At 39.8% G+C, this 13,977-nt stretch overlaps 1 protein-coding gene across 1 annotated transcript in view; it reads left to right on the forward strand.

Annotated features, from left to right (window-relative positions):
- The window catches only part of MYRIP (myosin VIIA and Rab interacting protein), a 227,491-nt gene that overhangs the window by 200,821 nt on the left and 12,693 nt on the right, over nt 1-13,977 (forward strand). Inside the window, exon 10 of the mRNA XM_009321068.1 lies at nt 2,992-3,231. Coding sequence (XP_009319343.1) covers nt 2,992-3,231 — 240 coding nt within the window. The remainder of the gene's footprint in view (nt 1-2,991; nt 3,232-13,977) is intronic.

Genomic DNA, 13,977 nt, shown 5'->3' on the forward strand with positions numbered 1-13,977 from the left:
TATTGTCCTACCAGGCCTTCCTCCAAAATATATGGGAAGTCAGCTGGAGGGCTCTACAGGATTTCACTGGGCTTTGGATAGAGGCAGTAGAGATCAACCTAAAAGGTGCTGCCACATGTGATCCTAGGAAGACTGGTATTTTTTTCAGGATCAAGAGGAGTTGTGATTCTGCTGTTGTCACTATGGATTCTTTAAATTAACTAGTGGTGCTTTCCACAAGGGTATGTGTGTATTGCTACTCTGATATAGCTGCTAAGCAGTTAGAGCTAAGCAGTTCTATGTAAGAAGCCCCAGAGGATTCATGCATGTCTTGCTGCACGATGAAGTTTGTCGGCACATCATGGTACAGCAATGAGGTGGAAACATGGGAAAACCTGCCCCTCTGGACTGCCAGCCTCCCTCACTGCTCCACTAGATTTTATACACGTATTTGTCATCTTATTTAAACGAGAATAGCAAACTTTTCTCTTTACAACCTTGATCTGCTCAAATGTCTGCCTAGAATGGGATTTTCTTCTCTTCCTTGCAGACTCGACCCCAAGGTAAACCATACTCTTCCTGCCTAGACACTGCTAGAGGAAGCCCACACCCTTGGTGCAGAGCTCACTAGCAAGTCTTGTAATCCTAAACCACATGTTTTGGTAGACAAAAGTAGGTTTTTGGAGGGATCTATTAAATAAATGGAGGTAACTCAAGTAAAGAGGGATTCTAGTAATTAGCTTAGACTAGATACCTAACTGTAAATAGCTCAAGTTTAATGAGATGTATCTCCACTAAACTGTATTCTCCTAAAATACAAGTGCACAGTTTAGCCGTGCTTTCTATCCTGTAAATCCCATAAATTATGATTGTTTCTCTCCTGGGTACAAATTGACGAACTGATAGATTAAGCAACAACTTTCAGGGGTTTTTTTATAGTAGTTTAGCGATATGTGAGTATTTTTCATTAGCAGATTGTTGGACGGGGGTTGTAATGAGCTGTTGAATGACATGCAGGTCATGTCTGAAAAAAATCTCGTGTTACAATTTGAGGAAGAACCATTATGATAAATACAGATTTTTAATTAAAAAGGTGAAATGACACCAGTCTTCTAAATGTATATAAAAGCATATCATAGCATATTATAAAACTATAGTGGAAACACACTGATTTGAAATCTTGTTCTCGATCTTATTCAGAACAGGTTGGAAGTTCATTTGGCAGAAAAGGCTTTTTATTATACAAAAGCTGATTGTTTGGGAAAAGAATAAATTTCAGCATAAGCCTGTGGTTCCCGTTCTATTGTAGTTAGTCATGTACTTTCAAATCCTGATTTTCTAAAAGGGCCTTCTGCATCCTGAAGGTGAGCTATAAAGCAATAATTTAGTTGTGTAATTGATTCACAGGTAACTACAGACAAAAATTGTCCAGAAAGCTGTCAAAGTGCTAGACACTACAGTACAGTTGACTGTATGAGAGATGAGGACTGACATTACAAACACAATGTGTCAATCCATTAAGAGCAGTTTGGCAGGTAGGGTTTGTGAGGGAGTTGTCAGAGTTAACGTTTCCCGTGAGAACTGGAGGTAATTGATCCATCCATAAATACTGCTTCTGCAGCTGCAGAGAGAGTAGCTGTGCAAAGTAAATCTCCTGTTTATGTATTTCCAAATGAATGGTAGAGAGAACACCGCTTTTAGTCTCTCCAGCAGTGGCTGGTCCTGTCACAGTAGGAGAGCGTAAGGCAAATAGGAATGATTTCCTATCTGAGAATTGCTCCAAATCATCCTTTTAGACCCCACTGCAATGTGCCTACCGCTCCTGGGTCCCAGGCTGAATTCTTTATAGCTTCCTTCCAGGTGGTTTTGTCACGATTATGCTCCATTTCAAAGAATTCATCACTTTTAAAACCACCTAATTCCACCTTACTTTATGCACTTGACTGAAGCACTAAACAAAGTCTCTGATGATTCTAAGCTCTCTCTTAGCAGTCCGCAGGGAGAGAAGAGCATTTCCAGAAGGAAGTTAATGCTATAGGTGGAGCGGGTTGCTCTGGGAGATGGACTGTAGTGGAAATCAGGGGAAATTGGGTCCTAATCAGACAGCACAGAGCCAGAAAATAAGTTGGTATGTATCTGGACATCAGTTTTTGGCATAACCATCAGATATTTTCAGATTTCCTGCAAGGGCTGACCGAAAAAAAAAACAAAACCAAAAACCCTTTCCACATTATTAAATGTTGGGCAGGCACCCTGCTAAACAGACTTGCAAGAGGATTTTGCTTTTCTTCTGTTCAGCCTCCAAAGTAGGAGGTCATGGTCAAGCCCGTAACACCCGCTGTACTTAACTGAGCCTCTGAGTAGTTCCCACCTTTAAGGATCCAAGAGTAAGAAAAGAAGGTGCTCCTAAAGATTGAACTTGTTCCAAGGAGGTTGGCATTTGGAAAACAATCGTCGCTGTAGAGGATCCGTCTATGTAAATAATCACTGGGAAAGCTGAAAGTCTTAAGCACCATCATGTAATAAAAGTGAGATTTTTCAAAACTTGTTTCCAGTAGTCTTTAAGAAAAACAGATAATGCTCAAGACCAGCAGTCAGGGAACTCGAGTGCAGCTTTCAGCTGAAAGCTGGACACAACTGCCAGGTCACAAGTTATTTCATTCCCACACTTCACTTTCTTTATCTGCACCGTGCCCGAGAGTGATGGCAGTGCAGTGCTGGGAATGGGAAATGCCATTTAGGCTTTTACTTCATTAGTTGCGTACAGATAGATAATGATTTTGATAGTTCCTTTTTCCATAATATAAAAGTAAGCTTGATAAATGTAATCCAACAGGTGTGGGTTTACTGGCATTCCTCTGTAAAGACATGGTATTTTTTTATTAGCACACTTAGTGTGCTTTCTCTCTAGCTTCCCTGCAGAGTGATCATACCTATACATTTCTAGGAAGCTTCTGTTTTCCTTTTCAGTACCTATACAGTAATTATATTGTTCTTCTAATTTCTTTGTAGGATTTCAATGATTTATCAGAAACAGATATAAGCAGTGAGGATCAGCATCATAACATCAAACCTGACCTTATGGAAGAGGAGCTTGAATCCAGGTCATTTCAGCTCGCTGCTAAAATGAGTGACAAGGAAGCATCTTCTGGTGAAGAACAAGAGTCAGAACCTAGAACAGACCCTGAAAACCAAAAGGAGAGTTTGTCCTCAGAGGAAAATAGCGGAAATATTCAGGAAGAGTTAAAGAAGGTAAGCAGTCGTTGTAGAGCAGTAGGGCTAATATTGTAAAAATTAGAATCCAGAAAGAGAAACTTTTGGTTAGAAAATTAAACGTTGTTGCTTAAAAAAATCTGCGGTCCTTTACACTGGGTCTGAGCCTGCAACCCTTGTGCAGGTAAAACTTCAATTAAGGTGTGTGTTCCTTCCTGCGAGCCTACAACATCAATTCAATGCAGTGAACGTAGCTTGTGTAATAAACCTGTGACTGATATTAATGGAATTATGTCAGTTTATACTGACTAAGAATTGGCTTACATGTTTTTAATTAAAAACATATCCAGTTCTCCTTTTTTCCTCCTTGCTAACTGGCTGGTTTAAGTGTTTTTTTCAGTCCTTTTATTTGCTCCCCTGTTTTTAGTATCATGTAGTTCATTCTGGTGTCATAGATTCTTCTTTTGCCTCTCTGTTGGAATATTTTGTGCTGCTTTAAAGCTTTCCAACCCTGGTACTCTGTCAGCTAATAGGCCTCTGTGAGTAGTAACATATTCTAGTGAAACTGAAATCTAGTGTCAGTTCTGATAATGTATGAGGTCTTCCGTTTGTGCCATTTCACCCTTACAATGAGATGTCTGATTTCAGTGTCACTCCACAGGACTTACCACCTGCCCTCTTCCCTGTCTACCTCTGAATTTCTCTTCAGATTATGTGGTGTGCTTGAATTTTGGTGCTGTAGAAGCCCAGTACTGCCCCTTGCCAGTCAAGCACTCTTATCCCTTTAGATCCACTTAGGCTCATTCTTGTTTGCTGTCTGCCTTGACTCACCTCTTGGGGTCTTGTCTGCACAGCAGCTCAGCTTTGACAGGGGGTGTGGACAACTCTCTGAAGGAAATCTATTCTTCTTTATTTGAAAGGTGTTTTGTTCAAATGCTATCAAGAACTAACACACCAGGAGGTGGAAGCAGGTTCAAGTGACCCAGGTGGACAATTGGACACAGTTGTCCAAGAGGCGGTTAGGAAAGCCAATGCCCACCTGGAGTTTAATCTGTTGAGGGACATGAAGGGAAATAAGAAAGGCTTCTACAGATATATCAGCAGCAAAAGGCAGATGAGTGAAAGCAGGGCTCACTACTGCAGTGACCTGGTGATACAGGACATGGAAAAGGCTAAGTTACACAAGATCATTTTCACTTCAGTTTAAGGGTAAGATTTGCCCTCAAGAATCTCAGGCCCCTGAGACCTATGGGAAAGTCTGGAGCAGTGAAGATTTACCCTTGGTAGAGGAGGATCAGGTTAGCAAATATTTCAACAAACGGGACATACACACTTGCATGGCACCTGATGGGGATGTACTCACAAGAGCTGAGGGATCTGGCCCATGTCATTGTGAGGCCACTCTTGTTCATCTTTGAAAGATCATGGTAATCTGAGACATTCAGAGCACTGAATATTGTTTATTTTGCCTTTAACGAGGCTTTCAGCACTGTCTCACATAACATCCTCACACACAAACTGAGCAAATAAGGACTGGATAAGTAGACAGTGAGGTGGACTGAAAATTGCCTGAATTGCTGGGCTGGAAGGGTTGCGATCAGGGGCTCGAAATCTAGCTGTAGGCCAGTCACTAGTGGTGTACCCCAGTGGTCAATACTGGGACCGGTACTGTTTAACATCTTCACTATTGACAGAGACAATGAGACAGGGTGTACCCTAAATTTGAAGGAGCAGTTGATACATGAGATGGTTCTGTTGTCATTCAGAGGATCTTGACAGGCTGGAGAAATGGGCCGATAGAACCTCATGAAGTTCAACAAAGGGAAATGCGAAGTCCTGCACCTGAGAAGCAATTATCCCATGCACCCATACTGGCTGGAGGCTATTTGGCTGGGAAACAGCCTGGCAGAAAAGGACATAGGGGTCCTGGTGGACATGAAGTTGAACATAAGCCAGCAATGTGCACTTGCAGAAAAGAAGGCCACCGGCATCCAACAGACCAAGGGAGGTGATTATTCCCCTCTATTCAATACTGGTGAGGCCACTTCTGGAGTGCTGTGTCCTGTTCTGGGCTCTCCAGTACAAGGGACACATGGACATCCTGAAGTGAGTCCAGTGAAGGGCCACAGAGATGATTAAAAGATTGGGACATCTATCATATGAGGAGAGGCTGAGCTAGAATTATCTAGCTGACAGAAGAGAAGGCTCAGGGAGGATCTGTTCAATGTGTATAAATACCTGATGCGGGTGGGGTGGAGTGTTTGGGGTGGGAAATAAAGAAGTGGGAATCAGACTTTTCTCACCCGTGCCCAGTGACAGGACAAGAAGCAGTGGGCACAAACTGAAATACAAGAAATTCCATCTAAACATAGCAAGTTTTTTCACTGTGAGGGTGGTCAAACGCTGGAATAGGTTTTCCAGAGAGATTGTAGAGTCTACATCCTTGGAGATAATCAAAATTTGACTGGACACAGCCCTGGGCAAGCTGATCTAGTTGACCCTGCTTTGCGCAGAAGGGTTTAACTAGGCAATCTCCAGAGGTCCTTTCCAAACTTAAGTATTCTGTGACTCTCTGATTCTGAGTTATTTAGCCATGGACTACAAAGCAGTGTAAGTATCATGTGTGCAAATACCTCCATGATGTACATACAACCTTTCTAAGGAAATCAGATAAAAGCTTTATCACCAGTGCTTGTTAGCAGCATTCAGTTTAGCTTGGTTTTGGTTTACAAAGACAAACAAGCAGTATCAAATTATTCAACAGCATATATAGGCTGGCTTAGGGTATAGCATGATGCAATTAAAGTCCAGAATTAAAGGCTGTGAATAGGACCTTCTGAAATGCTCCTGTATGGTGAACTGAGCACAGAAAATGGCAGATGTATGTTTTGTGGTGTACTTATTCATCTGCATGCATCTACAAAGTAATATTAGTTGTTTTTTCCTCCTCTAATTTTATTATTTCTTTAACATTTGTATGTTATTTAAAATAATGCAAAGATTAATATTTTTTTTCCTCAGTAAAATCTCCTTAAGTTTAAAAAAAAATAAGAGACATACCATGTTCAGCAAAAAGGTAATGCTTGGAGTGCCTAATTCTTTATTGGTTTTGGATTAAAAAAAAGTCTTGGTCATTCATGGTCGCAGTATATATTCTTTCTGTCTATAATAAAGAAACCAAAATATCCCAGTACTATTCATGGTCATGACTTCAGTGGAATTGATAGCGGAACTTGCTCCAGCTGTAGAGAAACAAGCAGGCTGCTTTCATTCTTATTCTTGACAGTTGTCCTTAAAGCTGATTTAAAATCTTCTGACGCGTGCCTTGTCTTTGGAAAGGTGACTAACCAACATGTTCCAAAGAAATACTGAAGATGATAGTGTATAATACCAGTTGTGGCTATAGTAACCTAAAACACAAAGACCTAGCTAAACTCATAAAACATGCAATAACTTTAAGATGAGTAGATGGCATGTCTCAATGGAAACAAGCATAGAAAATGTATTTTCAGGGAACCAGTAATTTTAGATGCCTTAAAAGCCAGATGCCCCAATATGCTGTCTCTAAGAAGCCTGATTTTTGGAGAATGCATATGTAGAGAATTACAGGACTTTCAGACTGGCACTTAACATGCTTGGCCAGAGACCCAGACTTCTGACTTGGGCATCAAGTTTCAAATTAGGTATACAGAAGCACTAATTCTGGGCCATTGAAATGAGAACTCAAGTGCCTACAATCTGCTTTCAGCTCCTGAACACAAATTAAACGCTGTGTTTTAGCCATCTTGCTTATATTTTAGCCATGTTGCTTGTCTTTGTTAGCCGTTAGTCTTCTATTCTTAAGCTTATTCTGGAACACATTAGCAACCTTAAATCACAGGGAATTTCTAGTTACAGTACACCTGACTGTAGAATAAGATTTAAAAAAACATGTATTGTTTATTGAATCACTGGAAATTAAGTACCTGGTGCTCATGAAAATCTGACTTTCACATGTCTGCACCTTTCAAAATCTGGACTTCTGTTTTTAATGCAATCTCATATAATCACATGTTGAGCTGATGCTTTAAAAAGGGTATTTAGTATATTCAGATCTGTAGCAATGGCAAGAACTGGCACATCTTGAGTGGGGATTTAGCTGAAGTTGAGCATTTACGTGTTCCCAGTTCTCACCTCAAGCTAAGCGCTTAAGTTGTATGTCTGCCTTTAAGATACAAGTTTGAAAATGCTGACCTTTGAGTTAATTATTTAGTTCATGTGGGATACTGGAGGGTATAGGTGGGTATTAATTAATGCAGCTAATTTTATGCCTTAGACTTAAATCCTCTTAGACCTTCAGCACAATCATTTTGAACGTTTCTAAGTTTGTTATTGTCTAAAACGGTCTTGTGGAGATTCATAGCTCTCTAATACAAACATAACCCTACAGCAGGCTTGTTTTTAGAGACAACATTTTGTGCTTATTAAGCTACAGATGTAGTTCATGGTCTTTCGGGGATATGCAGACCCCTGAAAAGCCTGCTCATCTCAGTAGTGCAATGAAAGGCCATAGAATCCTCTATGCTTAGGCTAGAGTTAGCCTTCAGCCCCTCTAGCCTTCAGGTGTGAACAAACCAAAAATCACATTGTGCAACTCTTGTGTTAGTGAAGCATCTTGTACTAGCACAGTGATTTGTACAGCTCTTTCTGCCTTGCTCTTTTTTGTTTTTTTTTTGCTTTACCCTCCCAAACCCTAATCAAATACCTAAAGAAACAAGCAAAATATAAATCCCCTTGGGAGTATGTTAATGATACTGATCCTGAGAGTGGCAAACATGATAAATGGGTTGTATTTAGCTCTTGGTCTCCTCTATCCTCTCTCCTTCTCTTTTAATGCTTTCATGAAGATGAATAGGCCGGGTCTATATTTCATGGTATACCCCAGAATTACATTCTAGAAGGCAATTTCAGCAGTGCCTAATGAGACTGCATTTTGAATGCAATCTATCACTGTGACCACTTTATCACAACTATAGAGATACTGTTTAAAAAACAGACTAGCCCCTGCCATTTTTGCAAATTGCCCCATATAGCATAAAAACTGAAATAGTTAAAACCTTACTTGTGTTTCTCTTCTTGTCTCCTTCTACTTTGTACTCCTCCTTGCTTAAGATATGCAAATGAGCAAGTGAGTTAAACTTCAGTAGTAACATTGAGTTTCTCTCCAGTTTGCATTAGCGTGACGCAATGTGCTGCCTGCTTGAGGAATATCTTTTAATCCCTTTATGCATTTACTTCTGCTCAGAGAATCTTACCACCAAGGCTTAGTAACTTTGTTTAAATCCTGCTGTTTTCTGTTGACATTATTACATGACTAGGCACACAATAGCTCTTTTCTGAATGACAACCTCTAAGTTTTGTTAAGTAGCACAGTGTGATCCTGTTCCCTAAGTGAAACTTCCCAAGTTCCTTGACAGTATGAATGACAGCATAAATATTCTTTCCATAAAATATTTATGCCTTCATTCTCTAGAAACATTTTATTCATCTTGGGTTTTATAAAGCTTCATTTTGGGGAAAGTATGTACTACAAGCATCATCTTCATGTGTATTTGTGCCAGAGGCCTATATTCTTTGTTTCGAGAGAGTACATCTTACATTTTTCACCAGGTAAACTAGCACTTTTTGACTACTGGTATAATGAGATTGACACTTGTTAGAAAATCTGCCTGGCACCTCTCCTTAGCGAGAGGAATAGCCAGTAGCTGTGGGTGTGGGTGCATGTTACTGCAGCAGAAGAGACAGCCAGCTCCCTCGTGTGGTGAATGCTGGTGGCTATGCCTGGGGCAGGCCATGGAGAGGGCGGCCAGGGATCAGTGAAGGAGGTTAGGTGAGGAAGGGCTCATGGGACTTGGTCGCTGGAGAGAAATATGCTCACGGCCTTGATGGAGCTGGAGAATGGCATTGGAGGTCCACATGGCAGTGAATCCCTCCTGTGTATCACAGACCTGTTAAGGCATCACAGTAAGGATGGCTGCGAGAATGTAACAGCAGTGCTGTAATAACGAGAGAGAGCCTGTGTCTCCTGGTGGCTGGGCTTCCGTTAATCATTTGTGCTGGTGCATGCACCGTCCTCACAGAAGATGATGTAGTAGTTTTTGTGATCGTTATCTTGCAACTTCCTGAACTGAAAACGTTGCTGAGAAACTCCGGGTATTTTGGTTAGTGTGCTGGTCCAGGCAGGGCTTAATAGGAAACTGCCATCCAGCTTCATATGCCTGAAGACTTTAGAAATGACTGAGTAAAAGTTCCTAAAGGAGCCAGAACCCCATGGCTCACTTAAGCAAGAAAATGTAATAGTGTAAGTATAGTATATACGTTGCTACTACTATGTAGTACATGCTACTACTGTGCTAATAAAACTGAACAGTGTAATACAGTGACATCTTCCTGGGTTACCAACTCAAAAGATATTTGTGTCTCTGTCGTTTCACATTTTTGTATGCAAGATGCTCGGAATAATTCTTGTGTTTTGGTGGATCATGGCTTATTATGATGTTAATTACCTGGGCAGTCTTCCAAAGTCCAAGATTGAAAACTGCATGTGGGCAGCATTGTAAAAAGTGATCTTTAAGGTTTATGAACTGCAGATAATCTATGCGCAGGATTTTGAATGACAGCAGACAAAAAAGATTTTGGTTAAGGAAAGTGAAACAGTAGCTTTTTCTTCTAAAAGAGGTGTGAGACTTTAATCTTCACATTGGGCTAAAGGATCCAAAGTTTTAAGTTCTCAGTTCAACAAAGCAGTCAAGTATATGTTCCGTTTTAAACGGAGGATTAAGTAGTTTGCTGGACAAAAATGCCATTCAAGAGATTTCTCCCATGATTTACTGGTCTTTAGTATGGAAAATAAAGTTGATCCCAAGTTTTTTTTGTCAAAATCTGAGTCTTCAGTTTCAAGCAAAATAGATGCTTTGAGATCATAAACACTTATTTTTAAAAAGTTTTCAAAAATGAGCAGTGATGTTTGTGTTCCTCCAATTCTGACGCTTTCTGGGCTCAATACAATTGCATAAGTATGGATATAGATAGTCCATCCGAGATGCCCTAGGGTATCCCACAGGGCCTTAAGCTGCTAGTCCAGAGGCATCTCCCAGGTCCATGTCATATCCGACAGCGTTGTTTGAAAATCCTCAGATACTTCAAGCTGTTTAAAATTGCGCCTTGTCTGCCTGTGTTAAAGCAACTGAATGAAAGCCCTGTTGAACCCACCTGAAGAAGTGCTGAATAGGTGAGATTTCAGCTGGCTTCACATGGGGAACGCAGCACCTTTGTAAACAAGATTCTCATAGTCTTGGATTTGATGCTTATGTGCATGCATGCCCAAGCCAGCTCTGTCCAGCGTGCGTGCAATGCGAATCTCCTTCAGTTGTCTGATCACCAAAGATTAATTTACTTAGGAAGAAAATGTAAAAGCCTTTTTACAGATACAGTTGTAGAAAATCAGTGAAGATTAGTGTAAGCTGTTGGAACAAAATGGGGGGGAAATAGACTGTAACAAAAAAGTTGCTATTTTCTTGTTGTCTTTTGTAAGCAGCCCAGAGACTTGGCAGTGACAGATGAGCTCTATCAGATCTAGCTAGAAGAGTTTCAAGCAAACGCTGCTGCTCAGCTGGATGATACTTCTGTCACAGCACAGCCAACAGGGTAACTGTGGTTGTGTCATTACTTCAAGGCAAAAGCAGTCAGTTTAGTTTAAATAGACCTAAGTAAATTAGGGGGATTAAAGGTAAGCCTACTGACTTGACACTGGAGAGTGGTAGTATGAAGGATTTTACGTGTTCGTTTTGGGACAGTGAAGTCCAGGAGAGGGACAGCAGCAGACAGTAGGAAGTGATTTGGCACAAGATGTCTTAACTCAGCCCAGGTGTTTCCGACGTGAGCATCTGACTGTGGCATAAGTGAGGTACAGACCCCTTGGTAACTAGAAACACGCACGTTGTTGAAATTGCAATTGTGTAGACCCAAAGATTGAAGACAGCTGGCTTTTCTTTTTCTTAACACTGCTGCAAAAGTCTTTTTCTACTGGCTAGTGCCACTTTGTTTTGTGATGGTGGAAGTCAGTATTTCCCATCTGTTTCATTTGATAAAAAATGATGTGTCATTTGCAATATCTGTCTTAATGAGATCTGTTATTCTAAATCCCACAAACAAAAATAAATTAGGCGTTTCTTTATTTTAAATATTTTAGCAATAAATGTAAAATCTAAATCTTATGGTATTTTATATTTGCTAGTTTCTTTATCCTTGCTGTTCATCCTAAAGTTATCTGTAAGTCTGAACCTATATAAATGTTAACCTCTGTAGCTGTTAACATAACTTTTCTGCCTTTTTATTTAACTGCTTTCCCACTGTCTAGGAAAAACAAAAAGCTTTTGATCTTCATTTAAAGTTGCAGTTTTTATCCACTGTATTGCAGCAGGTGAGAATGCTTCGTTTTGTCTGTGTCTTCTTACATCTCTTACATAGTAAGAGATGCTATAAAGTGATATTGAGGGTTTCCACATTTCCCAAGCAAAATTCTCAAACTCGGAATGTTTTCCTGGAAATATCAGGCCTGAAAAATCATACCTTTTGGCCAAAATCAATAATCATTGCAGAAAATTATTTCATAATCACAGCTAGCCCTGTGTTATGATGGGAGTGATGAGCATGAAGTAGACATGTGGAGCAGACTGGCTCTCTTATTTGGCTTTATGATGAGAAATTGCTTTTATCAGTAAAGATGAACAGAAGACAAGGTGTATGATCTTCCTATTCTCATGTACTCACCTATATTAATAAATTTGCAAGGAAACAATTAAAAATTTTGTTTCAGCAATAAGATTTTTAACAGTTTCTGACCATAGTGGTCTTCAAAAACTTTTCTAAGCTCCCAATTTAAAAAACAAACAAAACCCTTAATTCATTATGGAGATTGTACACAGTGAGTAGGCACTTTCTCACATTGCTGCTAGTGTCTATTGCTTATCATTCATCTAGATGGCAAGGTTTCATATTCTGTGCTGTTTGAGTCTCAGCTTATGAGAATCAGATATTAAAACAGATTTTAATTTTATTCCCTGAGCAAATATATACTTATCTTGTATTTTAAAATACTTACTATTTTTAGTATGTCATATATAGTGGTAAGCAAATTAATTCTGTAGCATTCTCTCAGTCATAAAATAAGAATTACTTTTTTGTGTCAAAAATCAATGCTTAATTCAGCAAAACACTCTCTCAACTTTTTTCCATACTCTGAGTTAAATTTTGTGCTATGAATTTTAATCACCTTTTAATCATCTTGGGTTTCTTTAGTAAAAATATCAAGGATGATTTTTATAGAAAAAATATTTTTCCATTTGTGCAATGTCATCAGCTTGTGTACATTATAGATATTCTTACAGAATCCTGTGCAGATTTTAAGAGTTAAATATTTCCATTTCCAACTTGGACCATAATATTTCACCTCTTGGAAAATAACTTCCTTTTTCTTGATTACAGGCAACTTGTCTCTAGAAATGAGGCATTACAAATTATTAGGAATAACATCTGTAACTACATTAGGACAGTTGATTGAATTCATTAGTAAAAATGTAATATTCAGAATTACCTTGCACAATCAAAAAGAGAGACTGTACTTCTCTGCGTCATACTTTGGAGAATGTCAGTAGAATAATAGCTCTCTCTGTAAGATAATTTGGCTTGCTTTTTCTAAAAGAGTGCCCATAAGTTACGATATTTATGTTAAGGTCAAGGCAGGAAGTCTTAAACTTGCACAGAAGAGTAATTCCTTAATACCATAGTTTATCATAGTATACTTGTCTTCCATCAAATGTCAAGGCAAATTTTAGCTTTCTTCCCCAGTCTTTGTGGTAATGAGTGGTTAGGGCTCACTTTTAGGCCAAAAGATCTTTTGAAGGTCGGGGTTGACGACTGCCATTGATGATTGGGTATTGATGGCTCTGTTCCTCCCACACTGTGACTTGGACAGTGTGGATCTTGCTGGTCTGTGGAGGAGATGGACTTTTGGTGGACTTTTCAGGGCCTTCTCAAAGCTGTGCAATGAACTCCCACGGGGTGGGGAGATGAGGAGGCAGGTTTGGGTTTTGATTTTGTCAAGTTTGGATTCAGTCAGGTTACTCTGAAAAGATGAATCAACCAGTGGCAAAGCAAAACTTGTCTTCTCCCCAGCCCCCCTCAACTCCCTACAAAAAAATTAGTATATCGACTGAGGAACGGGCATGCGACTGGGAGCGTGATAGAATGGCTTGAGACCAGAGCTAAAAATGGTTGCGCTACAAGTCATCAAGGACACGGTCAATACTGCCAGGGCTGCAGGTTTCCCTTGCTCTATTTCTTGATCTAATTGTTGATGTCAACTGTTCTCTATTGAATTGCAAGTCACTGCCTCCCATGCCAGTTTAATAGAGCCTAACGATGGCATAACATCATAGTAGCAAAAAAGAGAAAATGCTAATGGCTGAGTACGTTGTGGAGAAAAAATTAGTTCAAGTGATGGAGAACTTAACTACTTCAGGAGCATTAAAATTAAGAGCAGTAACGTTCATGCAAAGGAAGCTCGATGTGGAGATGTCATACATCTGCTGAGATACATACAAGGACTTAATGCTCACCTACTCTCAGCAGTTTGGACTCTTACGTTGCTTCAGTTTTATCATCCTGCTTTCCTTCCATTACCTTGCGCAAGGATGCAAATACCATTCTCTGAAGCACCTTCCAGTGTAGCATCCTTAAGTAAAA

This window comes from Pygoscelis adeliae, unplaced genomic scaffold, assembly GCF_000699105.1.
Source record: "Pygoscelis adeliae isolate BGI_AS28 unplaced genomic scaffold, ASM69910v1 Scaffold280, whole genome shotgun sequence".
In the NCBI taxonomy this organism is placed as follows: Eukaryota; Metazoa; Chordata; class Aves; order Sphenisciformes; family Spheniscidae; genus Pygoscelis; species Pygoscelis adeliae.